We start from the raw sequence: 27,978 nt of genomic DNA on the forward strand, positions 1-27,978 counted from the left end.
ATGGGATCCTGGGAGGAAGCACAAGCAGGAGAGCGCAAGAGGGGAGGACTCCTGTCTCATGCTGAGAAAGAGGGACGATCGATGAGTTATCTTAAGTGCCTGTACACAAATGCAAGAAGCCTGGGAAACAAGCAGGGAGAACTGGAAGTCCTGGCACAGTCAGGGAACTATGATGTGATTGGAATAACAGAGACTTGGTGGGATAACTCACATGACTGGAGTACTGTCATGGATGGATATAAACTGTTCAGGAAGGACAGGCAGGGCAGAAAAGGGGGGGGAGTTGCGTTGTATATAAGAGAGGAGTATGACTGCTCAGAGCTCCAGTATGAAACTGCAGAAAAACCTGAGAGTCTCTGGATAAAGTTGAGAAGTGTGAGCAACAAGGGTGATGTCGTGATTGGAGTCTGCTATAGACCACCAGACCAGGGGGATGAGGTGGACGAGGCTTTCTTCTGGCAACTAGCAGAAGTTGCTAGATCGCAGGCCCTGGTTCTCATGGGAGACTTTAATCACCCTGATATCTGCTGGGAGAGCAATACAGCGGTGCACAGGCAATCCAGGAAATTTTTGGATAGTGTAGGGGACAATTTCCTGGTGCAAGTGCTGGAGGAACCAACTAGGGGCAAAGCTTTTCTTGACCTGCTACTCACAAACAGGGAAGAACTAGTAGGGGAAGCAAAAGTGGATGGGAACCTGGGAGGCAGTGACCATGAGATGGTCGAGTTCAGGATCCTGACACAAGGAAGAAAGGAGAGCAGCAGAATACGGACCCTGGACTTCAGAAAAGCAGACTTTGACTCCCTCAGGGAACAGATGGGCAGGATCCCCTGGGAGAATAACATGAAGGGCAAAGGGGTCCAGGAGAGCTGGCTGTATTTTAAAGAATCCTTATTGAGGTTGCAGGAACAAACCATCCCGATGTGTAGAAAGAATAGTAAATATGGCAGGCGACCAGCTTGGCTAAACAGTGAAATCCTTGCTGATCTTAAACGCAAAAAAGAAGCTTACAAGAAGTGGAAGATTGGACAAATGACCAGGGAGGAGTATAAAAATATTGCTCAGGCGTGCAGGAGTGAAATCAGGAAGGCCAAATCACACTTGGAGTTGCAGTTAGCAAGAGATGTTAAGAGTAACAAGAAGGGTTTCTTCAGGTATGTTAGCAACAAGAAGAAAATCAAGGAAAGTGTGGGCCCCTTACTGAATGAGGGAGGCAACCTAGTGACCGAGGATGTGGAAAAAGCTAATGTACTCAATGATTTTTTTGCCTCTGTCTTCACGCACAAGGTCAGCTCCCAGATTGCTGCACTGGGCAGTACAGCATGGGGAGAAAGTGACCAACCCTCTGTGGAGAAAGAAGTGGTTCGGGACTATTTAGAAAAACTGGACGTGCACAAGTCCATGGGGCCGGATGCGCTGCATCCGAGGGTGCTAAAGGAGTTGGCGGGTGAGATTGCAGAGCCATTAGCCATTATTTTTGAAAACTCATGGCGATCGGGGGAGGTCCCAGATGACTGGAAAAAGGCTAATGTAGTGCCCATCTTTAAAAAGGGGAAGAAGGAGGATCCGGGGAACTACAGGCCAGTCAGCCTCACCTCAGTCCCTGGAAAAATCATGGAGCAGGTCCTCAAGGAATCAATTATGAAACATTTAGAGGAGAGGAAAGTGATCAGGAACAGTCAGCATGGATTCACGAAGGGGAAGTCGTGCCTGACTAACCTAATTGCTTTCTATGATGAGATAACTGTCTCTGTGGATGAGGGGAAAGCAGTGGATGTGTTATTCCTTGACTTTAGCAAAGCTTTTGATACGGTCTCCCACAGTATTCTTGCCGCCAAGTTAAAGAAGTATGGGCTGGATGAATGGACTGTAAGGTGGATAGAAAGCTGGCTAGATCGTCGGGCTCAACGGGTAGTGATCAATGGCTCCATGTCTAGTTGGCAGCCGGTTTCAAGCGGAGTGCCCCAAGGGTCGGTCCTGGGGCCGGTTTTGTTTAATATCTTTATTAATGATCTGGAGGATGGTGTGGACTGCACTCTCAGCAAGTTTGCAGATGACACTAAACTAGGAGGCGTGGTAGATACACTAGAGGGTAGGGATCGGATACAGAGGGACCTAGACAAATTAGAGGATTGGGCTGAAAAAAACCTGATGAGGTTCAACAAGGACAAGTGCAGAGTCCTGCACTTAGGACGGAAGAATCCCATGCACTGCTACAGACTAGGGACCGAATGGCTAGGTAGCAGTTCTGCAGAAAAGGACCTAGGGGTCACAGTGGACGAGAAGCTGGATATGAGTCAACAGTGTGCTCTTGTTGCCAAGAAGGCTAACGGCATTTTGGGCTGTATAAGTAGGGGCATTGCCAGCAGATCGAGGGACGTGATCGTTCCCCTTTATTCGGCATTGGTGAGGCCTCATCTGGAATACTGTGTCCAGTTTTGGGCCCCACACTACAAGAAGGATGTGGAAAAATTGGAAAGAGTCCAGCGGAGGGCAACAAAAATGATTAGGGGTCTGGAGCACATGACTTATGAGGAGAGGCTGAGGGAACTGGGATTGTTTAGTCTCCAGAAGAGAAGAATGAGGGGGGATTTGATAGCAGCCTTCAACTACCTGAAGGGGGGTTCCAAAGAGGATGGAGCTCGGCTGTTCTCAGTGGTGGCAGATGACAGAACAAGGAGCAATGGTCTCAAGTTGCAGTGGGGGAGGTCCAGGTTGGATATGAGGAAACACTATTTCACTAGGAGGGTGGTGAAGCACTGGAATGCGTTACCTAGGGAGGTGGTGGAGTCTCCTTCCTTGGAGGTTTTTAAGGCCCGGCTTGACAAAGCCCTGGCTGGGATGATTTAGCTGGGAATTGGTCCTGCTTTGAGCAGGGGGTTGGACTAGATGACCTCTTGAGGTCCCTTCCAACTCTGATATTCTATGATTCTATGAGCACATGACTTATGAGGAGAGGCTGAGGGAACTGGGATTGTTTAGTCTGCAGAAGAGAAGAATGAGGGGGGATTTGCTAGCAGCCTTCAACTACCTGAAGGGGGTTCCAAAGAGGATGGAGCTCGGCTGTGCTCAGTGGTGGCAGATGGGTGTGATCCTGCTGTTCCACCAGCTGGCAGTCAGCTGTGTCCATCCTGTCTCTTCATCCTATAAACAGAAGGGAAGGTGCATCAGTCAAACCCCAGCCCGGGCGGCTGGAACAATGTGTACAGTGGGGGCGCTGGAGACATAGAACGGAAACCACTTCAAGCCAGGGGTGCGGCAGCCCCCCAGCACTCCTAGTTCCAGCACCTCTGCCCTGTCTGCTACCAGGTGAACGTGATTTGTTGGGGAAGAGTCAAAATGGCGTTTGTAAAGGGAAATCGCGCCTCCCCACTCTATTAGAATTCACTGACGTGGGGTCAACAAGTTTGTGGACAAGGGGCATCCAATGGCTATAGTGTACTTGGACTTTCAGAAAGCCTTTGACAAGGTCCCTCACCAAAGGCTCTTAAGCAAAGTAAGCTGTCATGGGATAAGAGGGAAGGTTCTCTCATGGATCAGTAACTGGTTAAAGGACAGGAAACAAAGGGTAGGAATAAATGGTCAGTTTTCAGACTGGAGAGAGGTGGTGTCCCCCAGGGGTCTGTACTGGGACAAGTCCTATTCAACGTATTCATAAATGATCTGGAAACAGGGGTAAACAGTGAAGTGGAAAAATCTGCACATGATACAAAACTACTCAAGATAGTTAAGTCCCAGGCAGGCTGCGAAGAGCTACAAAAGGATCTCTCAAACCTGGGGGACTGGGCAACAAGATGGCAGATGAAATTCAATGTTGATAAATGCAAAGTAATGCACATTGGAAAACATAATCCCAACTATACATATGAAATGATGGGGTCTAAATTAGCTGTTACCACTCAAGAAAGATCTTGGAGTCATTGTGGATAGTTCTCTGAAAACATCCACTCAATGTGCAGTGACAGTTAAAAAAGTGAACAGAATGTTGGTAATCATTAAGAAAGGGACAGATATTAAGTCAGGAAATACCATATTGCCTCTATATAAATCCCTGGTACACCCACATCTTGAATACTGTGTGCAGTTCTGGTTGCCCCATCTAAAAAAAGATATATTGGGATTTGAAAAGGCACAGAAAAGGGCAACAAATGACTGAGGGCATGGAACAGCTTCCATATGAGGAGAGATTAATAAGATTGGGACTGTCCAGCTTGGAAAAGAGACGACTAAGGGGGGGATATGACAGAGGTCTATAAAATCATGACTGGTGTGGAGAAAGTAAATAAGGAAGTGTTATTTACTCCTTCTCATAACACAAGAACCAGGGGTCGCCCAATGAAATTAACAGGCAGCAGGTTTAAAACAAACAGAAGGAAGTATTTCTTCACACAACACAGAGTCAATCTCTGGAACTCGTTGCCAGAGGATGTTGTGAAGGCTGAAACTATAAATGGATTAAAAAAACAGTTAGCCAAGTCCCTTGAGGACAGATCCATCAATGGCTATTAGCCAAGATGGTCGTAGATGCAACACCTAAGCCTCTCTTTGCCAGAAGCTGGGAGTGGACGACAGGGGATGGATCACTTGATGATTCCCTGTTCTATTCATCTGGCAGTGACCACTATCAGCAGACAGGACACTGGGCTAGATGGGCCATTGGTGTGACCCAGTCTGGCTGTTCTTATGTTTCACTTCTGCCACTTACTTTGCGTAGCTGCTTTCATAGTCTCTCTGCTGCCTCGGTTTCCCCTCAGTTCCAAGGGCTGATCGCCGGCCTGCATTCTGCCCACGGGCAGACGCCTCACTGGCCTTTCACTGTGTGCCTCGCTTTGCTCTGGGGCAGCCACAGGAGCAAATCTCCCTCCTGCAGCACTTCTCCAACGGAGTCTCTCTGCCCTTTATGGAGATCAGCCGACTCCTTCCCAGCTGGGTCGGAGAACTGAAGAGGGCTGGCTGGCTCCAGTCCCCCTGGCCTTTAGAGGGGCAGGCAACCCCGTTACAAAGGGTGACCCAAGGAATTACAGACCAGTAAGCCTTGCCCCTGAACTGGGTAAACTGGACAAAATGCCCATTCAAACAGATTAACAAAACAACTGGAAGACCATGACATGATAGGGTCTGACCAGCATGGATTCGGCAAAGGAAAATACTTTATCACTAATCTCTTAGACTTCTGTGTCAATGAAGTAATGGATTCAGGAGAAAAGGTTGACTTTCAAAAGGCCTTTGACTAAGGTCCCCACAAGAGAACACGAAATAAGCCTTCAAAATTCCCTGTCAACTCAAGCCGGGAAGTGGGTGTCATCGCAGACAGTGCAATGGAAACCTCTACAAAAGCTAGCACGACATTAGGAGGCATAAGGAAAGGGACGAAGAAGAATAAGAAAAACATTTCCTTGCAATTGCGAGTCAATGGTGTAGCCCCATCTGAGCACGACATGCAGCCACCCCACGTCCCACAGGACAGCACAGAGCTGGGGGGTTCAGAGAAGGACAAGGAGAACGCTCAAGGGCTTGGAAAAACTCTCCTGTAAAGAGAAATTAAAAGAGTAGGACTGTTACCTTAGAGACAAGATGAACAGGAGGATCCATGATAAAGGAACACAAGACAATGACTGCTCCAGAGAGCTTCCTTTGTTGTGTGCAGTGTCGGCCCCAGGAGATCAGAGACCCAGTGGGGTGGTAATACCTTTTATTGGCCAGCTGCTGTTGGGGAGAGAGACACGCTTAGGAGCTACACAGACCTGAGGAAGAGCTCGGGGTGAGCTCGAAAGCTTGTCTCTCTCCCCAACAGAAGTTGGTCCAATAAAAGATATCCCCCCCCCCCACCTTGTCTGCTCTAGAGAAGGGAGGGCAAGAGAACAGAAGCTGCCGGTCTCAGAACACAAGGACAAGGAGACATTCAATGAAACTGAAAGGAGGCAACTTCAAAACTGACAAAAGGAAATACTTTTTCACATCATGTGCAGTTAGACTGTGGAACTCCCTGACACAGGAAACCATTGAGACCAAAACCCGCAGAGTTCTAAGAGACGGGGTGTTCATGTGGACGAGAAGAACATCCAGAATAATAATTGTTATTTCTAACAAGAATTCCATACGGAACATTAAACCTCCTACTTCAGGGGTTAAAACAACTCCTAACTATTAGGAATTAGGATGAGCCCTAATGCAGGGGCCGATATCCCACATCTCCTATTCAGGGGTTCTTGCACCTCCCTTTGCAGCAGCTGGCAAAGGCCACTGAGAGAGAGGGAGGACCTTGAGTCCGACCCAGTCTGGCTGCTACCCTCTAGCCCTCTGGCACAGTAGCTGATTCCAAGGAGCAGTTGCAAACGTCTGTCAGCAGGTCAACCACTTCATTCGTAATTTCCTGCAGACCTCAGGGCTGTGCCCTCTGGGCCGGGGACTCGTTGCTCTTTGATTTATCAATTTCTTCTGATATCCCCACTTCCGACACCTCGGGCTCTGGCAACACCTCATCCTTCTTACCAGAAAAGAGCAGGTCCAGAGCAGGAATCACCCCAACAGACACAAAAAGAAATAGTGTCGCTTCTCAGCAATATCCTTATTCTCCATGATTGCTCCCTGGATGCCCTGCTGATAGCAGACCAGCTGGTTCGCTCACAGGCTTCCTGCGTCGCATCTACTCCAAGAGTCTCTTGTTCTTAGGTCTCTGGTTCTTTTTTTCTACTAATTCACCTTAGCCTCCCAATTCCTTCGTACTTGTTCCCTGCTGTACGCCCGGCTCCTGCGTCCCGGCCTCTCTCGGGCTGTTTCCTTGGCTCCAGTAACCCGGGACCTGCCATTAACCAGGCGGCTCACGCATCCACGCCATTGGGCATCTCGCACATTTATTACAGCAACCTCCATGCGGCGTTTAAGGGTTTTCATTTCTTCATCTGATCAATCCCCCCATTTGATGGAGATTCCCCCTGTCTGAAGTTCAGGGTCCCGGTCAGTCGCTGATGCCTTTCCTCCCCCAAGGACACTGACGTTAACCGCACTGCGGCTCCTACCACTTTGCAGAACACGCCTCTGGCCTGGCCACAGCAGCGTCTCACCAGCGCTGCAAGCTAGGGTGGATTGCCAGGAGGGGACTGAACACTCCCTCCCACTGCGAATTGCAGGGGCAGAGCAGACAGCCACACACCCACACCTGTGGGGGAGACAACCAATGGGGGGATGGGCACCCCCAAATGTGCTCCGCTGCTCAAACTGTGCCAGCGGGGTGAACTCCCTGACACGTGCGCGTGGCGAGCTCTCCGCTCGGCAGCAGCTCTGAGGCATTCTGCTCATCGGGGAGATGAGGGGCATCCTGGTAGGGAGGCTGTGGCCATGGTCGGTGATGGGAGAAGGCTCAGATAAGCGCTGAACTCTGACTCATGGGGGCTCATCCCTGATGGAACTCCAGAGAAATCCAGGCATTAATTTGGCCCATTGTCTCTGTGGATGGCCGAAGTCATGGTGTGACTGTACTCATGGCCCCGGTTGTTGTTGGTAGCTGTAGTCACATTGGGTCTTGTGGGGGCTGTAGGTGTGTTGTGTCTGGTGACGGCTTGTGTTTGCTTTGTTGCTTGGTAGTTTTGGTCCCGGGCTTTCTGCAGGAATGGTAGTCAGGTTTGTGTGCAACTTCATCTTTTGACGGGGCACGCGTTTCCTCGCTTTTGCATAGGATGGACGCTTGACTGTCCTGGTTAATATCAGGAGCTTTGCGGGAGCTGAATGTTCTGGTCACCACTGAGACAAAACGCCCCCGGAAACCTCATTGGTGGAGGTTTTCAGGAATGAGAGACAGCTCCACGGGACCAGGGGAAGCTTCCACAAAGGCCTCTTTCCCTTGACCCCCGTCACTGCCAGATCTGAGGGACCCTGCACACGGAGACCCAGAGAGGGTCCCTGCTCGGTGACCTCTCTGCCAAGCCTTGCACCCGCCAGGGTTTCCAACTGGAGCCAGTTCTGGAGGGCATGAATCAGCTTTTCACAGCTTGTTAAAAATCTTGATCCTACCTCTTGTTTTCATGCCTTTCACATCAGGAAATGAGTTTTACAACTTTTCCAGTGGGACACAGCTGGTGGCCAGGGTCATAAAGCTGAACTTTATAAATGTCTCCTGGTGGGACTGAGAGGAGATGTTAAACAGGCGAGGGAGAGAAGGAGCAAAGCACAGAGCCGGGGAGAGAGGAGCCGGGGAACTTCATCGGGATTAAGAAGAGTCGAAGCACGACTGCCACAATGGCCAGGAAGGTGCAGAAGGTTGCCCGTGTCTGGGGCAGGATCTGCCTGCTGGTCTCTTTCCTCCTCCAGCTCCAGGGATCCCAGGCGAAATGTTATTTCCAGGCGCAAGGTAAGGCAGCCATGGAGATTACAGCTGGGATGTGCAGGTGCTGGGAGAGGCCTTCAGCTTTTTCTTGGGGTTGTCAGGGCAGTGGGAGCTCTGGGCTCCCAGGCTGCAAAGCAATAAACGAATTGGGCTGAGTCTTGGGAGCGTGACTACAGGCCAGTGATGACTGCAGAGCAGCCCATAAACCACAGAATAGCTCCCCTGGGCCCTGGCTGAGAACCGGCCTGCGGGGCTACGGCCGAGCTGCTGCCGAGAGCCCGGCCGTGGGCAAGGAAGGCGGCCGAGGTAGTGAAGGGAAAGCGGAGGTCACAGCTCCCTGCAGGTGAACGCGGGCGCTGGGGCCTTGCCCACGGGCACAGCCGTTGGCGATCAGGAGCGACGCGTGTCTGCATCACACCCAGGCCTCACTGTGCTCACAGCACAAGAGGAAGTGGCAGAGACTTGCCAAGAACACAAACCGGTGGAAATGTGTCTGCTCTCCGGCCCCGGCCACAGCTGCAGGGGCTTCCCAGTCTGGTAACGGAGCCTAGGCATGAGTGTGGGGCAGGGGTTACTGGCTATCTTCAGCGTCACAGGGCTGGTGGGGGGGCCCTAGGGTCGCTCCCCCAGCCCCTTTCTCACACTGGGGACAGGCGGGGGGCCCTGGTGTTGCTCCCCCAGCCCCTTTCTCATGTCAGAGAGAAGGCAGTGGGCCTGGGGGTCCCCAGCCCGTCCTTACACCGCAGAGCAGCTGGGGGGCCCTGGGTCATGCTCTGGGCGGGCAGGGTCACGTGCGCTCATTGGGGGGGTTTCCTTGCAGCTCCCTGTCACTACGAGGGGAAGCAGTTCACCCTGGGGGAGTCCTGGCTCAGCACCACCTGCCTGCTCTGCACCTGCCTCCACCCCGTCGGCGTGGGCTGCTGCGAGATGTAAGTGGGGACGTGCCAGGGGAGGGTCGCTGCTGCGGTCAGTTCTGTTGGGGTTTCCGCAGGCCAGTCAGGGATCAGCCCCCGGTGGTGGTGCCGTGCATGCGGAGCGAGTGCCAGTCTGTGCATGTGACAAGCAAACAGGCCACACGGCAGTGCAAGCCGGAGCGTCAGCACCCAGCCTGCATGAGGGGTTGCAGGGCCGTGCTGGGACCTGCAGGCAATGGAAATGGCACCCCACTTGTGCTGGGAGGCGCAGTCTGAGGCCGGGGCAAGTCAGACCGGGACATCGTGGGGCTGGGCTGGGGCAGTTCATGGAGATGGCTGGGGAAGGGTCTGGGGGAAGTATCACTGGCACAGGAGGTCCTGAGAGAGGCTGTCCTGTGGGGCAGCCGGGGGGCGCAGGAGCTGGGCTAGCCGTGGCCAGGCCTGGGGGAGGGAAGCGTTTCCCATTTACCTTACAGGTGAGTCAGTGGAATGCACTTAGGGGCCACCTGGCCCGGCCTGCGATCCCTCCCAATGCCCCATAGGGTCTGGGCTTTCCAGGCAGCTTCCCCCCTTCCTGCAGGATGGCTGTGGACAAAGCACCCCTCTCCCTTCTCTCCTGTCCAGCACCCAGCACCCCATCGATTTTCCAGACTGGTGCATGGCCCACTACGACTCGCAGACCTGCCAGATTTCGGTGGTGCAGAAAGCCAACCCCAGCCTGCCTTGTGTGAACAGCATGGAGCGCGAGTGGGGCTCGGCCGGCACCCCGGAGCCAATGATCAACAAGGTGCTAGAGACACGGCTGAGCAGGTAGAGGCAGGGACGTGCCTCCTCCATCCCCCGTCCAGCATGAACCGCCACTGCCCCCGACAGCACATTTCTTGCATGTTCCGTCCCTGCACCACGTGCTGCGAGACGCCGCTGCAGCCACCTTCCAGGGAAACCACTAGCCGCCCAATACTGGAATAACGAACTTAATACTTACAACCTAGCGCTGCCCTGCCCCGGCTTCGCCTTTGCCTTCAGCTTCCTGAACCAAACCAGGGCTCCCCCCGCACCCCAGTGCATGCTCCACACACACAAAGGGAGGTCCCGGCCCAGAGGGGGGCACACTGGGGGCAGTGGACAAGTCCCCTGCTTCCTTTTTCAAACCCCACTGAGGAAAGCCCCTGGAGCGGGAGTCCCAGCTGAGGATGGGGGGCTGGGAAGCAGGGGATGCGTGTTTGAGTGCCCTGGGTCTGTGGCCTCAGCCAGTGCAGTACCCTCAGTGCTCTGTTGGCACCAAGCAGGGCAGGGAGGAGTCCAGGATGCCTTCCTGGGAGCTGGGCTCTCTCCAGGCACGCAGCCCCACAGGGACCAGGCAGGCAGATTTCTGGCTACTGAGAGGCGGAGAGCTGCTTTTCTAACATTCCCGAACTCGCACAGCACTGTGGCAGCCCTCTGCTCTCCCTGCATCACCCAGGAACTGCACCCTGGACCTCCCCCCGCCGTGGCCAGCATCCCAGTGCGGGGCAGGGACACAGGGCCAGCGAGGGCCCTTTGCACTTACACGCCGAGTCACTGCACTTCCCCTGCCGGCCCCTTTGCCTTGGGGTGAAATGGGTGAGGCTCTGTCCTGCCTTTGGATGTGGGGGCAAAAGCCTCCTCTGGAACCACTGCAGCCCCTGCACCCACAGCTCCCTGGGGTGGAAGGAGCCCGCCTGCACCACGTGCCGCCCCCCAGCCCTGGTAAGACAGCAGAGCCCTGCCCGGAGGCAGCAGTGGGCTGGGGGCATGGGGTGGACCAGGCCATTCCTGGGAATCTGACCCCCCGGGCGAGACCTGGCAGATGGGAAGTGTGAGCCCAGGAGCCCTGCTGGAGCTCAGCGAGCTGAAGCGACCCGAGCACCAGCTGTGAGCTGGCTGCCCCGGCAGCCTGGCCCAGCCGGCACCGCATCTATGTTGTGCAGAGCCTTGTGTACATCTTTCTGTCCTTGCAATAAAAGTATGAATTAAACCCCACGAGGGCTCTGGCCAGTGACTGTCTGGGGGAGGGGGACAGCTCCCAGTAGCGGGAAAGGGCCCCACATCACACCCCCTGCACAGAACACATGCTGTCCCTCCAACAAGGGACAGGCCGGGCCACACTCAGGAACCGGGCCGTGCTCAGAGGCAGGAGGGGACATAGCAGGAACGGCCTGTGGGACAGCAAGGAAGCATCCCGCCACCAGGCAGGGGCAGTTACAGGGATCCCCCCCCCTCAGGGCTGGGGCTGTTACAGGGACCCCCCCCTCCCCCGCACAGGGCAGGGCTGGGGCTGTCACAGGGATCCCCCCTCCCCACACACAGGGCCGAGCTAGGTCTGTTACAAGGATCCCCCTCCAGGGCTGGGGCATTTACAGGGATCCCCCTCTCCCCCACACAGAGCAGGGCTGGGGCTGTTACAAGGATCCCCTCTCCCCCGCACAGGGCAGGGCAGGGCTGGGGCTGTCACAGGGATCCCCCCTCCCCTGCACAGGGCAGGGCTGGGGCTGTCACAGGGACCCCCCTCTCCCCCACACAGGGCAGGGCTGGGGCTGTCACAGGGACCCCCCTCTCCCCCCCACAGGGCAGGGCTGGGGCTGTTACAGGGATCCCCCTCTCCCCCGCACAGGGCAGGGCTGGGGCTGTCACAGGGATCCCCCTCCCCACACACAGGGCAGAGTTAGGGCTGTTACAGGGATCCCCCCCCCAGGGCTGGGGCTGTCACAGGGACCCCCCTCTCCCCCCCACAGGGCAGGGCTGGGGCTGTTACAGGGATCCCCCTCTCCCCCGCACAGGGCAGGGCTGGGGCTGTCACAGGGATCCCCCTCTCCCCCCCACAGGGCAGGGCTGGGGCTGTTACAGGGATCCCCCTCTCCCCCCCACAGGGCAGGGCTGGGGCTGTCACAGGGATCCCCCCCCCCAGGGCTGGGGCTGTCACAGGGACCCCCTTCTCCCCCCCCCAGGGCTGGGCAGTTACAGGAAACACAACACCCACCCCCCCCCTGCGCAGAGCAGAGCCTGGGCTGTTGTAAGGACCGGGACGGCTGTGGGTGGGGCACTCAGGTGTTTATTAACTTGCACACACAGAGCAGACACTTTATCAGGCTGCTGGGGAAAGACCCCAGGAGCTTGGAGGGGTCGGGCCTGGCCCCGGTCCAGCACAGCGCTGGGTGCCTCAGGACTTCAGTGAAGCTGCTGCCTGCCCTGACGGGAGGGGCTCTCCCCGGGCGCAGGTCAATGGGACCCAGTGCTGTCAGCACCCGGGGGCAGGTCGGTGTGACAGCGGCACTCGGGGGTGGGGGGGTGGAGAGGAGTTCACTCCCCGAGCGATGGAGTTACGCTGACTTCATTGCCGGGCCCAGCCCAGGAAGAGAAGAGGCGGCACTCATCCGCCCCAGGGAGAGCAGGGCCAAGAACCCAGCCTCCAGGCCAGGATCTCCTTCTCCCAGCTCAGGTGGGGATGGCAGCCGGCCTCCTCCTTGGTCTAGGGTCCTGGAGCTGCAGCGTCGCCCTGTCTCCATGGGACCCTGGCCTCTCCTGTGGGAAGCCAGCCATGTGCAGAAGCCCAGCTTGGGCGTGCAGGGCACCTGCTGCCCCTCTGCTGGGGCTGTCCCAGGCAGGGGGGCTGCTGCGGGGCTGACTCTACCAGAGGGACAGCAGTTCCCACGCGGGATGGACATGCCCCAGGGCTGTCGCTCCCAGCTGGGGCTAGGGGCACTGGACATGTGTCAGCTGGAGATGGGGTCCTCCATGCAGTGGGGGGAGATCCCAGAGGGAATGGGCGTGGGCTTCCCAGGAGCCTGGGACGGGTAGTCACTGGAAGGGCGACCTTCTCCCTTCCCTGGGCTGGGCACAAGGCCCCACACTGGGGAGGAAGCAGCCAGGCCGCCCCTGACAGAGAGCACTGGGGTTCCTGTGCATGCCCAAGCGACCAGGAGCCTGGCTCCCGACCCAGAGAGACGCAGCTCAGGAAGGAGAGGCCAGCTAGTGCTGGGCCTAGAGCGTTGTCTCTCACACAGGCAGGGCCGCACAGCCGGCGCAGGGCCTGGTGCAGGGCTCAGAGTGGGCCTGTGCCCTGCCACTCGGCAGCTACCATCCCGAGTGGGTGGTGTGACTGGCACCCCAGGCTCCCACCTAGGTCCTGCCCCAGCTCAGATAGTGATGGAGTTTGTGCTGGAGAACTGGGACACGTAGGAGGCCAGGACGGGATTGGTCGGCAGGACTTTGATGGGCAGGTCCCAGCTGAAGGTATCCACTTCGATTTGCTCCACCCCAGTCCAGGTGATGGTTTCCGACGGGTTCTCAGGGACCGTGTGGGCCTCCCCCGACTCTCGGGAGGTCACGAACTCAAAGTGCAGCCTCCACTTCAGAGACACTGCGGGTGAAAGGAGGGTCAGAGGCTGCGAGCGCAACGGACCTGGATGGCAGGGGGTCCCCGCTCAGCAGCCACGTTCGCACTGGTCAGCTTGGCGAAGGGGTCCCCCTTTCTAGGACCCCCTGGCACAGCTGCCCCCTCTCTGTCGCCCGGCTCTGATGGGGCTGTGCCAGCACAGGGCAGAGCAGGAGCCTTCGGGGATGGCAGTGGGGCGATGCCCACCCCCCAGTGAGTGCCAGCAGCTCCCTCCCCGGGCACTCACCAATGTTGGTGGTGAAGCCGGGCGTGGAGCTCAGCGGGACGGGGAGGCTGAAGCTGCTCCTGGCCGTATGCAGACAGGACTCCTGGTGGCGGGCGTGTGTGCTGTAGGAGACGGGCTGCCCGTGCCGCCGCTGGAACTCCTCCTGGATACTCTCCTCTGTCTGCAGGCTCACCGAGTACTGGGGAGCAGGGCACACACGTGAGGGAGGGCAGAGCCCTGGCTTTCAGACACTGCTGCGCAATCCCAGCTGAGAGCTGTGCCGAAGGCTCGGGGGGGGACCTAGCTCTGAATAACTCGCAGCTCTCCCCCCTCCCCCCCCAAACCCACCAAGGCAGGACCCTGGACTGCCCAGAGGCACCCAGAGCAGCTCAGTGTTTGTGCCACTGCTGCTAGCCCAGCTGCCCACATCCCCCTGGCTGGACAATGGGACGGGCTACCTGGCCGGGAAGCAAGAGCCGCACTCACCTGCAGGCAGGGGATGTCCCCTTCCGAGAAGTTAAAGGTCCCGAGGATGTCTTCTCCAATCTTATAGACAGTCTTAAAGATCCCGAACTTGCCCACCTTGCCCCGGGTGTTGCTGATGTTATACACGTCTGCGGAGACGGAGACAGGCAGATGAGCCAGGGCTACAGCGACTCCCCGCCTGGAACGAAGCCACAGCCCAAGAGTGCGGCTGTGCCCCTGCAGGACAGGACTCCCCCCGAGGACAGCCCCCGGGGAGCATCGGGGACCCCTCAGCACACGCACTGCACATGCTGGTTACAACAGGGCCCTGGCTGGCTATGGACAGAGATGCTTTGCTCTGTTAGGGCCTTTACGTAGGCAGGGCAGTGTGGGGCAGCTGTCAGAACGCGGTGAGGCTGCCGTTGAGGAATCCAGGGAGCTGGGAATGGCAGACGAATGAGCCGCAGTGCGCACGCCGGCTGGGGACAGAGCAGAGATCGCACAGACCAGGTGCGTGCCGGAGGGGGCAGGGAGGCACGGTAAGATCAAGTGGGGAACAACCTACGCAGGCTGCGCCGGGAGGTGGCTGCCATCAGCAGCTCCGTGGCCAGGTCCGCCAGCCGGGAGTCTTTCTTCACTCCCTCCTCCTCCTCCAGGAAGGGGTTTGAGGGGGCGACCACTTCGTCCTGGGGGAACTGATAATCTTTGAGCCCTGGGGAGACAGTGTAGAAAGGGTCACAGCCTGGCCGTGGGCTGGGCGCGCCCTGCCGGGAGAGGGCCACAGCGGGCCTTACCGTGCAGCACCAGCACCCGGAAGGGCACCCGCAGCAGCTTGATGGGCGAGTTCACCCGCTGGCAGCCGATGGTCAGCTTGTACACGTACTTCACCGACTGCCCCCGGAAGGAGGGCGGCCCATCCACAGGCAGCGTCTCACAGTACGAGTCTGAAACGAGAGGGGCAGGGCTCACCGTCCGTGGGGCTTACCATGGAAAGAGTTGAGCAATCTTAACTGAGGGTGCCCCTGCCAGCTTTGCCTATAGGCCCTGTAACACTTCCCTGTAGTCTCCCCTCACAGAACGCCTGAGCCTCACAAGCACGAGGGACTTATCCTTACAGCGCCCCCACCTGGGAGACAGGGATGTACCATCACCCCCGTTTTACAGACAGGGAACCGAGGCATAGTGGGGTTAGGTGAATTGGTGGTAATGGGGGACTAACTACCCAGACATCTGGGGGGAAAGTAACACAGCAAACCCCAACATTCCCAGGAAGCTCTTGGAATGCACTGGGGACAACGTTTTGTTTCAGAAAGTGGAGGGAGTAACCAGGGGGACAGCCATTTTAGACTTCATTCTGACCACAGGGAGGAACTGGCAACTGGGAGAAAGGGACCAGGACATGATGATTTCATGAGTCTAAGGAAAGAAAGGAGTGAGAGCAGCAGAATAAGGTCAATGAATTTCACAAAAGCCGACCTTAACAGACCCAGAGAACTGGTAGGTAAGGTCCATGGGAAGAAAATCCAAGGGACAAAGGAGTTCAGGACAGCTGGCAGTTCCTCGAGGAGACAACAGTAAATGCACAACTGCAAACTAGTCCAATGCGAAGGAAACGTAGGAGAATAGTAAGAGGCCAATATGGCTCCATCAGCAGTTCTTTAACGACCTGAAAATCAAAAAGGAATCCTGCAGGAAGTGGGAACGTGGCTGAATTGCTAAGGAGGGGTACAAAAGAACAGCCCAAGCTTACAGGGACGAAATCAGGAAGGCTGAGGAAGAAAATGAGTTACACCTAGCAAGGGAGATAAATGCACGGTGAAACACCCCCTCAGGGAAGAAAACACAGTCCTTACAAGATTTCGACTCTCCGGGATCCAGGCGCAAGTCACAAAAGAGAATCTTTGGGGGTGTGGACAGGATGCACTGACCCCGCTCTCCTGAAAGGTAAAGAACAACAACTGCTGCACAGGACCAGAGCACCAGGCAAAACCAGCCCAGTGTCCCCTCTTCCCTGCTACGTCCCTCCCAGACCGCGCAGTGCAGGAGGCATCCTTGCCCAGGGAGGTGACTGCTAGAGCATCTGATGTGCCCTGGAGCCGCAGGCCTGACAGCTCCGAGAGTTTAATCCTAGCTGGGGTCATTGCTTTTCTGAGTCTCACTGTTTGGGGCCGAAGGCTCCTGCAGCAGAAGCTCTGTGGGGTGATGATACAAGGTGGGAAACGGATTCTCTGCCCTGGCTCTCGGCATGCTACGGAGCAGCCCCCCGAGCTCTCTCAGTACCAGTCATTATTTTATCTCTCCCCAGTCTCTTACTCCAAATCCCTTCCCCACACACCGAGGCCTGGCATAACAGAGGCCAGGCCAGCACTCACCTCTGTTGGGGACAAACACTGTCTCGTTCTCGGCCTGCACGTCATGCTTGCTGTCATCCGAGGGAGGCAACGCCACCCGGTTCTCGCTGGAGTGAAACTGGCAGTGAATCTGGGCGCTGGCCCACGCCAGCATCTCACTGGGTGCAGAGGAGAGAGACAAGCAGTGAGACATGGGGGGACAGAGCCCAGCAGGCACCAAGTCAGGCAACACACCCAGAGGGGAGGACACAAGGGGAATCATTCTGCTCCTCATGACATCACATGCCCTGGAACCTCACTCGCTGCAGTGCTCCAGCTGCGGGTGCTGAACCCAGGCACAGGAAAGCACCTAACGTATAAAACCCGAATGGTTTGGGAGATGCCGCTCCCTATGCCATAGGATTCTGCCACAGCTCTGCCCAGCAGACCCCCAAACTACAGCCCCCTTAGTCCAGGCGCTGCTACCGGGGGAATTCTTTATTAGACTTCGTCTTAACAGATAAAGAGCAACTGATCACAGAACTAAAAGTTAATGGTAGCTTAGGTACAAGTCATCAATACTTGATTACATTTATAATGTGCAAGCAGAATAAAGTCCAGATCCATAATATATACACTTGGTCTTTTAACTGGGCCAATTTCACAAAGCTGAAAACAATTATAAGCTAAATCAGCTATTGCGAAGAATTGAATCAGAAAAATTTGAGTGATAATTGGGGATCTTTTAAGGACACCTTCCCACAACTGAGGAAGACAACCATGCTGGTTAAAAAACTGACCTGGTTTAGAAAGGAAGTTAAAGACAGCTATAAAAAATTAAATAGTAATATATTACAAATGGAAGAAAGGGAAAGTTGATAGTAATGAATATAAATCAGAAAGTAGGAGTTGTAGAAAATTGACAAGGGAAGCAAAGGGACACAAGGAGACGCATCTGGGACGGAGGTCAAGATACCGACCACCCAGCAGTAACGACCACCCTGAACCTACAAGGAGTTTGGAGCACATGGTCATTTCTTGTTCTCAAAACACTCCTTTCTGCAGTGACCTGACAGGCTGCTGAGGTGGATCCGCCACCCGGGCCCGCTTCTCTGGAGAGTGGCTGGCCGGGGCATTAGCACAACCGCTACGCTCAGTGCTTTGAGTAGCCTTACACAAGAACGGCCAGACTGGGTCAGACCAAATGTCCATCTAGCCCAGTATTCTGTCCGCCAACAGTGGCCACTGCCAGGTGCCCCAAGGGGAATGAACAGAACAGGTAATCATCAAGTGATCCATCCCCTGTCAGCCACTCCCAGCTTCTGGCAAACAGAGACCTAGAGAAACAAAGCCCGAGAGCTGTCTTTGCTTTGGTTAAATATCCTCCATTGCTTTTGCACAACTGACCCTGGGGGAGAGTCTAAGTTCTGACACACAGCTTTGGCATGGATGGTACAACTGTTGCCACAGAAGGCTGCTAGCCAGTATCTCCTGAGTGTCTAACATTATCTCCCACTTGCAATGGGGCTAACTGCCTTGCTTTGACATTTTTATCATAGTATTTCTTCTGTTTTAGTTGCTTGGCCCATAGCTCTTCGTAAGTACAGCAGAACCTCAGTGTTACAAATCCCACAGCTATGAACTGGCCAGTCAATCACACACCTCATTTGGAACCAGAAGTACACAATCAGACAGCAGCAGAGACGAAAGAAAGAAAGAAAGAAAGAAAGAAAGAAAGAAAGAAAGAAAGAAAGAAAGAAAGAAAGAAAGAAAGAAAGAAAGAAAGAAAGAAAGAAAGAAAGGAATCCAACACAGTACTGTGTTAAATATAAACTACTAAAAAATAAAGGGAAAGTTTAAAAAAAGATTTGACAACTAAGGAAACTGTTTCTGTGTTTGTTTCCTTTATATTCAGATGGTTAAAAGCAGCATTTTCCTTTTGCGCAGTAAAGTTTCAAAGCTGTATTAAGTCAATGTTCAGCTGTAAACTTTTGAAAGAACCAGAACGTTTTGTCCCGAGTTACGAACATTTCAGAGTATCAGAGGGGTAGCCGTGTTAGTCTGAATCTGTAAAAAGCAACAGAGAGTCCTGTGGCACCTTTAAGACTAACAGAAGTATTGGGAGCATAAGCTTTCGTGGGTAAGAACCTCACTTCTTCAGATGCAAGTAATGGAAATCTCCAGAGGCTTATACCTGCCTCTGGAGATTTCCATTACTTGCATCTGAAGAAGTGAGGTTCTTACCCACGAAAGCTTATGCTCCGAACATTTCAGAGTTATGAACAACCTCCATTCCCAAGGAGTCATAACGCTGAGGCTCTACTGGGCTTGAGGGTGGCAGTCTTTGGCTCAAGACGCTTAGGAGATGAGGGAATTAAGGTTTCTATCCTTCCGTCCACAAGTCTCTAACTGGTGTGCTGGTGATGCTAACGAGCGCTGCGAATGCTGTAGTCGTCTGCTAGGTACGGCTCCCTTGACTCACCGGAGCTTGTTACCTCTTAATCAAGGTCCTTGCCATCTGCGCTAGTTTTTCTGCTGACCCAGCTGACTGTGCATAGCATACTTGAATCGCTCTATCAAGCAGAACAGCCACAATGAGCCATTTGTGAGTTGTGACCAAGTGGGAATATTCTGTAACATTTTAATGAGTCCTAGTTGTGCCTCAGCTTCATTGTGCTGCATTGTTCCCCTGTGGGTTGGAAGGGACTGTTTGCTCTCAGAGCAGGCGGGGACACACAGGTGCGGGTATCACCAGTCCCCACATCAGTGGAGCATTTGAAAAGATAAAGGCAAATCCAATCGCTGGGACATTGACACCAAGCAACCAAAGCCCCAGGGGGATCAGGATTTCCCACCTCTCAGCAGCGAGGCTGAGCACCATTCCCCAGCTGGAGAACAAGGGACTGGGGAGGAACGAGGTGAGGATCAGAGCTGGCAGCTGGGAGGAGCCGGGACTCTCACCTGGAGTCTGACAAAGGAGATCAAAGAAAATGGGTTCCCTACAGCTTAGCTGGTCTCTGGGCTGGCCAGACTGGAGGATGCTCTAAGCCAAGGGTAGGCAACCTATGGCACGTGTGCCAAAGGCGGCACACAAGCTGATTTTCAGTGGCACTCACACTGCCCGGGTCCTGGCCACCAGTCTGGGGGGCTCTGTATTTTAATTTAATTTTAAATGAAGCTTCTTAAACATTTTAAAAACCTTATTTACTTTACATGCAACAATAGTTTAGTTATATATTATAGACTTAGAGAAAGAGACCGTCTAAAAATGTTAAAATGTATTACTGGCACGCGAAACCTTAAATTAGAGTGAATAAATGAAGACTCGGCACACCCCTTCTGAAAGGTTGTCGACCCCTGCTCTAAGCGTCAGGTCTCTGGGCTACCCTAAGGGCTCCCTGTGCTGTGTCCAGGTGACAGACAGACCCGACTGTTCTGGCAGCGCTGGGTGAGCGTCACCGCAGATGATGGGCGAGGTGCATTAATCCCTGCAGAGTGGACAAGTCTCCATCAGGGTCCGTCTCAGTGGGACTCACTGAGCAGAGCTCACGGGGTAACGCAGGGGGCCTGCAGGCCCAGAGGCTCAGTCTCAGGAGGTGGAGAGGCCGCGTGACTACCCTGGAGGAAGAGTGAGACCCTTAGGGAGCCTGGCCCACTGACGGGCTCCTCCTAAAGACCGTTCCAAAGCGGGGGTGTAGCACTGATCCTGTGGATCCGTGATATGAGCCTTTCGCTCTTATTATTTCACCTGGCATCCCATGGTGAGCAAACTAGGATTTACTCTGCATTATAGGTTGTGCAGTACCAGCCTCATTTAGAGAAAACTGGAGTGGCAATTCACCATTAAGTGGTAATCTCTTTCCTGCTTCATTCAGAGAGATTAGCGCCAACCTTGGACCATAAGAACATAAAAACAGCCATACTGGGTCAGACCAAAGGTCCGTCTAGCCCAGTATCCTGACTTCTGACACTGGCCAATGCCAAGTGCCCCAGAGGGAATGAACAGAACAGGGAATCATCAAGTGATCCATCCGCTGTCACCCATGCTCAGCTTTTGGCAAACAGAGGCTAGGGACACCATCCCTGTCCATCCTGGCTAATAGCCATTGATGGATCTATCCTCCATGAACTTATCTAGTTCTTTTTTGAACCCTGTTATAGTCTTGGCCTTCACAACATCATCTGGCAAGGAGTTCCACAGGTTAACTGTGCGTTGTAAGAAAAAAAACTTCCTTTTGTTTTAAATCTGCTGCCTATTAATTTCATTGGGTGACCCCTAGTTGTTGTGTTATAAGAAAGAGTAAATAACACTTCCTTATTTACTTTCTCCATACCAGTCATGATTTTATAGACCTCTATCACATTCCCCCTTAGTCATCTCTTTTCCAAGCTGAAAAGTCCCAGTCTTATTAATCTCTCCTCATATGGCAGCCATTCCATACCCCTAATCATTTTTGTTGCCCTTTTCTGAACTTTTTCCAATTCCAATACATCTTTCTTTGAAATGGGGCGACCACATCTGCACGCAGTATTCAAGATGTGGGCGTACCAGGGATTTACATAGAGGCAATATGATATTTTCTGTCCTATTATCTATCCCCTTCTTAATGATTACCAACATTCTGTTCGCTTTTTTTGCCGGCCGCTGCACACTCACTGAGTGGATGTTTCAGAGAACTGTCCACAATGACTCCAAAATCATTTTCTTGAGTGGTAACAGCTAATTTAGACCCCATCATTTTAATGTAGAGTTGGAATTATGTTTTCCAATGTGCATTACTTTCCATTTAGCAACACTGAATTTCATCTGCCATTTTGTTGCCCAATTCCCTAGTTTTGTGAGAGCCTTTTGTAGCTCTTTGCAGCCTGCCTGGGACTTAACTACCTTGAGCAGTTTTGTATCATCTGCAGATTTTTCCACCTCACTGTTTACCACTTTTTCCAGATCATTTATGAATATGTTGAATAGGACTTGTCCCAGTACAGACCCCTGGGGGACACCACTATTTACCTCTCTCTATTCTGAAAACTGACCATTTATTCCTACCCTTTGTTTCCTGCCTTTTAACCAGTTTCTCATTCCTGAGAGGACCTTCCCTCTTATCCCATGACAGCTTACTTTGCTTAAGAGCCTTTGGTAAGGGACCTTGTCAAAGGCTTTCTGAAAGTCCAAGTACACTATATCCACTGGATCCCCCTTGTCCACATCCTTGTTGACCCCACGTCAGAGAATTCTAGTAGATTGGTGAGGCATGATTTCCCTTTACAAAAAAAATATTGACTCTTCCCCAACAAATTATATTAATCTATATAAAGCAACACAGGGTCCTGTGGCACCTTTGAGACTAACAGAAGTATTGGGAGCATAAGCTTTCGTGGGTAAGAACCTCACTTCTTCAGACTTGCATCTGAAGAAGTGAGGTTCTTACCCACGAAGAAGAAGTGAGGTTCTTACCCACGAAAGCTTATGCTCCCAATACTTCTGTTAGTCTCAAAGGTGCCACAGGACCCTCTGTTGCTTTTTACAGATTCAGACTAATACGGCTACCCCTCTTTCAATCTATATGTCTGACAATTTTGTTCTTTACTATATTTTCAACCAGTTTGCCCAGTACTGAAGTCAGGCTTTCTGGCCTATAATTGCCAGAATCACCTCTGGAGCCCTTTTTAAAAATAGGCATCACATTAGCTTATCCTCCAGTCATTTGGTACAGAAGCTGATTTAAATGATAGGTTACAAACTACAGTTAGTAGTCCTGCAATTTCACATTTGAGTTCCTTCAGAACACTTTGTGAATACTATCTGGTCCTGGTGACTTATTACTGTTTAGTTTATCATTTGTTCCAACACCTCCTCTAATGACACCTCAATGTGGGACATTTCCTCAGATTTGTCACCTAAAAAGAACAGGTCCGGTTTGGGAATCTACCTCACATCCTCAGCCATGAAGACCGATGCAAAGAATTCATTTAGTTTCTCTGCAATGGCCTTATCGTCCTTGAGTGCTCCTTTAGCATCTCGATCATCCAGTGGCCCCACTGGTTGTTTAGTAGGCTTCCTGCTTCTGATGTACTTCGAATGTTTTTTGCTATTACTTTTTGAGTCTTTGGGTAGCTGTTCTTCAAATTCTCTTTTAGCCTTCCTAATTATATTTTTATACTTCATTTGCCAGAGTTTATGCTCCTTTTATTTTGTTGTTTAGTCACGGTGGAACTTTTTAGGTTCTCTTACTATGTTTTTTAATTTGGGGTATACATTTAAGTTGAGCCTTTATTATGGTGTCTTTAAAAAATTTCCATTCAGGTTTCAGGGATTTTAATTTTGGCGCCGTACCTTTTAATTTCTGTTTAATTAACTTCCTCATTTTTGTGTAGTCCCTCTTTCTGAAATTAAATGCAACAGTGTTGGGCTGCTGTGGAGTTTTCCCTGCCACAGGGATGTTAAATTTAATTACATGATGGTCACTATTACCAAGCAGTCCAGCTCTATTCACCTCTTGAACTAGATCCTGTGTTCCACTTAGGACTAAGAATTGCCTCTCCTCTTGTGGGTTCCAGGACTAGCTGCTCCAAGAAGCAGTCATTTAAGGTGTCAAGAAACTTTATCTCTGCATCCCATCCTGAGGGGACATGTACCCAGTCAATATGGGGATAGCTGAAATCCCCCATTAGTATTGAGTTTATTTTAATAGCCTCTCTAATCTCCCCAAGCATTTCCCAGTAACTATCACCATCCTGGTTAGGTGGTCGGTAATATATCCCTAATGCTATATTCTTATTATTAGAGCGTGGAATTACTATCCATAGAGATTCTGTGGTACAGTTTGGTTCATTTAAGATTTTTACTTCATTTGATTCTACGCTTTCTTTCACATATAGTGCCACTCCCCCACTAGCACGACTTGTTTTGTCTTATGATATATTTTGTACCCTGGTATTACTGTATCCCACTGATTATCCTCATTCCAACATGTTTCTGTGATGCTTGTTATATCAATATCCTCATTTAATACAAGGCACTCTAGTTCACCCATCTTATGATTTAAACTTCTAGCCTTTGTATATAAGCACTTTAAAAACTTGTCACTTTTTAGCTGTCTGCTATTACATGATGTAATTGAATGGGGCTTTTTTTCATTTGACTGTTTCTCATCAGATCCTACCTGTATTTTATCATCTTCCCTCCTCTCCTCCTTACTAGGACATAGAGAATCTCCATTAATAGATCCTCCTCTAAGGGATGTCTTTGTCTACACCACGTGCTCCTCCGCACCTGTCGGCTTTCCCCCAGCCCTTAGTTTAAAACCTGTTCTACGACCTTTTTAATTTTTAGTGCCAGCAATCTGGTTCCATTTTGGTTTAGGAGGAGCCCATCCTTCCTGTATAGGCTCCTCTTTTCCCAAAAGTTTCCCCAGTTCCTAATAAATCTAAACCCCTCCTCCCTACACCATCGTCTCATCCACATGTTGAGACCCTGAAGTTCCGCCTGTCTAACTGGCCCTGCGCGTGAAGCTGGAAGCATTTCAGAGAATGCTACCGTGGAGGTCCTGGATTTCAATCTCAAGGGCATTCAGGAATCGGATGCTATTTTACGGGATCTTTAGCATTTTGTTTCCTTTATTTACTGCAGATTTCCAGACTTGGATCCTTTATCTTCAGGAGCAGCATTTATGCCTGGCTAGACAGGACATCTAGACTCTGCTCTTACACATCTCGATACCTCAATGGGCACTGTGAATTACACCTTGTATTTCCCCAGCATGTGGAGTAGATCATGAACAATGTTCTTTGCACAGAATCTCAATATGCAGCAATTTCATTTTAAAATGTTTTTATTCTAAGAAGTGCCTCGGCCTTTCTGCCAACCATCCCTCTCAAATAACTGTCTCAAGTTCTTGTCTGGGTGCTCAATATGTGATTCTCACCACAGCTGGTTAGATTTTGCTTTGGAATGGGTTGTACTTGAGTCATATTTACTTCACATTCTTCTTCTTGCAAGTCTTCCACTATTCACAGGCCCTCTTGAAAGCATGTTTGCTGTAAGAAGCTTCTACTAAGACATGTCTCACATGTGATGACAGGTTTCAGAGTAGCAGCCGTGTTAGTCTGTATCCGCAAAAAGAACAGGAGTACTTGTGGCACCTTAGAGACTAACAAATATATTAGAGCATAAGCTTTCGTGGACTACAGCCCACTTCTTCGGACTACAGTCCACGAAAGCTTATGCTCTAATATATTTGTTAGTCTCTAAGGTGCCACAAGTACTCCTGTTCTTTTCACATGTGATGGTTACTCTTGTAATTTCATGATCCTTTTCTGAATTCTAGGTGATGCTTTGCACAATGTTTTTTGTTTTGTGTCTTCCAACACTTTATGGTCTGTTTCTAAATTGACCAATTTCTGTCCATCAATATATTAATTAAATAGCGCACATAAGAACATAATAGCAGCCATACTGGGTCAGACTAAAGGTCCATTTAGCCCAGTATCCTGTCTTCCGACAGTGGGCAATGCCAGGTGCCCCAGAGGGAATGAACAGAACAGGTAATCATCAAGTGATCCATCCCCTGTCGCCCACTCCCAGCTTCTGGCAAACAGAGGCTAGGGACACCATCCCTGCCATCCTGGCTAATAGCCATTGATGGACCTATCCTCCATGAACTTACCTAGTTCTTTTTTGAACCCTATTATAGTCTTGGCCTTCACAACATTCTCTGGCAAGGAGTTCCACAAGATGACTCTGCGTTTGTTTGTTTTAAACCTGCTGCCTATTAATTTCAGTTGGTGACTCCTAGTTCTTGTCTTATGAGAAGGAGTAAGTAACACTTCCTTATTTACTTTCTCTATACCCCAGTCATAATTTTATAGATCTCTGTCGTATCCTCCCCCAGTCTTATTAATCTCTCCTCATATGGAAGCTGTTCCATACCCCTAATCATTTTTGTTGCTCTTTTCTGTATCTTTTCCATTTCCAATACAGTATATCTTTTTTGAGATGGGGCGACTACATCTGCACATAGTATTCAAGATGTGGGTGTACCATGGATTTATATAGGGCCAATATGATATTTTCAGTCTTATTAACTATCCTTTTCTGAATGATTCCCAACATTCCACCCGCTTCTCTGAATGCCGCTGCACACAACCAAACAACTGCCAGTGTTTCTTTTTCAATTTGAGCATAGTTCTGCTAAGTTGTGCTTTCACCCTTGCTTTGGGGGAATCATCTTGCAGGAGGTGAGCCCCAAAACCACGAGCTTGCATCACCCGAGACCTCAGCCCTTTGTTAATCTGAGAGTATTTCAGAACAGGTGCTTCTGACGGTTACGTATTTCAACTGCAAAAGCTTTTCTCTCGACACTCATGGCCACGTCTCTAGGTGGAGCTCTGTGCAGAGCATTGAACTGTGACAAATTTGGGATGAATTTGCTCAGAAAAATTAACACTCCTACCACGGCTGTGGGGCAATTATGTACATGCAAACTGTATGTGTCCAAGTGTCACCCCCTCCCTGGCCCTTCATCCATGGCTCCTCATGGTGGTGTGCGAGGTCTCTGGCGGCAGGACTCTGGCTCTATGCTTGTACAGTGCTCAGCACAAAGATGTCCTGATGCCAAGCGGAGCCCCTGGGTGCTCCAGTAAGTAACTATTCTGCTTTCAGTGACCGGGCCACCCCGGGGGAACCAGCCCTTCAGGTTTAAAAGCCAGTTTAGCTCCATTCTTCCTCTGTAACCTCGTGAGTCATTTCAATCACTCCAGACTGGGGGGGAGGCCTCATCCCACCCACAGTCAGATCCTTTGCCTAGTTTATTCCCCTTGGCCAAACTGACCTGACCCTACAGGCCTGGTTACTGACTAAGTCCCAGTTCGGTGGTGCCTGAGCAGAGGGGCCCGTGGGGTGGGGAAGGCTGTAAAGTGACAAGGCCACAGCATCCCCTCCTGCCCCCTTCTCCTCCCAGGACCCCGCCCTGGGCTCCTCTCTGCTCCGGCCAGGCTCGGACCCACCTCCACTCGGGGCCGGGGGGGACGCCAGGGCAGCTGGTACCTGCTGGCGGAGGTGGAGGAGGCGGAGAGAGGGTTGGTGAAGACGATCCCACACTCCAGCATCTCTCCGGCCAGGAAGACGGGCCCACGGCTCAGCTGGGCCAGAACCTCGATCATGGCTCCGGCCTGCACCTGCAACGCGCCACAGACCTGGGCTGAACGGACACATGGGGGGGAGGGAGATCCAACCCCCCCACACACACACTGTGCCCCGGGAGGGTGGGGGGAGCCTGAGACTTGAGCCCCCCCACACCCCACCCTGAAACCCGAACACCCCCCCCACACACACACACATCATGCCCCGTGGGGGCAGAGACCCAACCCCCCCCCCACACCCCCGAAACCCGAACCCCCCCACACACACACACCGTGCCCCGTGGGGGCAGAGACCCAACCCCCCCCACACCCCCGAAACCCAACCCTCCCCCCACACCATGCCCCATGGGTGCAGAGACCCGAACCCCCCCACCCCCGAAACCCGAACCCCCCCCCACACACACACCGTGCCCCGTGGGGGCAGAGACCCGAACCCCCCACACCCTCGAAACCCGAACCCCCCCCACACCGTACCCCAGGGGGGGGGGTCAGAGAGCCGAACCCCCCCACACACCTTGTCCCGGGGGGGGGCAGAGACCCAAACTCCCCCACACACACCCGAAACCCAACCCCCCCCCACACCATGCCCTGTGGGGGCAGAGACCCGAACCCCCCCACACACACCGTACCCCGGGGGGGGTCAGAGACCCGAACCCCCGAACCCCCCCCCCCCCCGTGCCCCGGGGGGGAACCTGAGACCTGACTCCCCCGCACCTCGCCCGGGGCGGGGGGGCGGGGGGCAGAGACCCGAAGTCCCGCGGGCAGCCGGGCTGAGAGGGACCCAGGCGTCCGGGCGGGCCTTCGGCCAAAACGGCTACCCGGGCTTCCTGCCGTGGGGCCTCCCCCGAGCCCTGCCCCGGCGGACGCTGCCCGGGGGCCCCGCTCACTCACTCACCGGGGGGACAACAGGGACCCTCGGCGGCGGAGACAGCGACCCAGGCCCGCTCGGAGAGGTTCGGGCTCCGCTCGGCTTCGTTCGGGAATCTTTGGCTTCACTCGGAGAGGCTCGGGCTCCATTCGGACATCTTCGTCTCCGCTCGGAGAGGCTCGGGCTCCGCTCGGCTCCGTTCGGGACTCTTCGTCTCCGCTCGGAGAGGCTCGGGCTCCGCTCGGCTCCGTTCGTGAATCTTCGGCTCCGCCCGGAGATGCTCGGGCTCCGTTCGGGAATGTTCGGGCCCGCTCGGCCG

General features: G+C 52.9%; 3 protein-coding genes across 4 annotated transcripts; 2 read left to right on the plus strand and 1 right to left on the minus strand.

Annotated features, from left to right (window-relative positions):
- LOC135984160 (uncharacterized) lies at positions 1–18,402 on the plus strand. The gene is made up of 2 exons (XM_065598555.1): positions 1–1,154; positions 18,228–18,402. Exons 1-2 carry the CDS (start codon positions 1–3, stop codon positions 18,250–18,252), a joined length of 1,179 nt encoding a protein of 392 aa, XP_065454627.1. The 3' UTR covers positions 18,253–18,402.
- Positions 5,775–11,231, plus strand: MSMP (microseminoprotein, prostate associated). Its single transcript, XM_005288865.4, has 3 exons — positions 5,775–8,347; positions 9,144–9,252; positions 9,862–11,231. Exons 1-3 carry the CDS (start codon positions 8,236–8,238, stop codon positions 10,049–10,051), a joined length of 411 nt encoding a protein of 136 aa, XP_005288922.1. The 5' UTR covers positions 5,775–8,235; the 3' UTR covers positions 10,052–11,231.
- On the minus strand, positions 12,294–27,842 carry RGP1 (RGP1 homolog, RAB6A GEF complex partner 1). 2 transcript variants are annotated; one of them, XM_005288845.5, is made up of 9 exons: positions 27,687–27,842; positions 26,697–26,827; positions 16,694–16,830; positions 16,175–16,258; positions 15,116–15,265; positions 14,887–15,033; positions 14,343–14,470; positions 13,878–14,055; positions 12,294–13,615 (listed from the first exon to the last, which is right to left on the minus strand). In XM_005288845.5, the coding sequence occupies exons 2-9, from the start codon at positions 26,810–26,812 to the stop codon at positions 13,392–13,394; spliced, it is 1,164 nt and encodes a 387-aa protein (XP_005288902.1). In that variant the 5' UTR covers positions 26,813–26,827; positions 27,687–27,842; the 3' UTR covers positions 12,294–13,391. The 2 variants fall into 2 exon arrangements, with proteins under 2 accessions (XP_005288902.1, XP_065454625.1); XM_065598553.1 differs by having other exon boundaries at positions 26,657–26,827; positions 27,687–27,728.
- Positions 27,843–27,978: the final 136 nt, after the last annotated feature.

The sequence above is a fragment of the Chrysemys picta genome, chromosome 6, assembly GCF_011386835.1.
Source record: "Chrysemys picta bellii isolate R12L10 chromosome 6, ASM1138683v2, whole genome shotgun sequence".
Classification (NCBI taxonomy): Eukaryota; Metazoa; Chordata; order Testudines; family Emydidae; genus Chrysemys; species Chrysemys picta.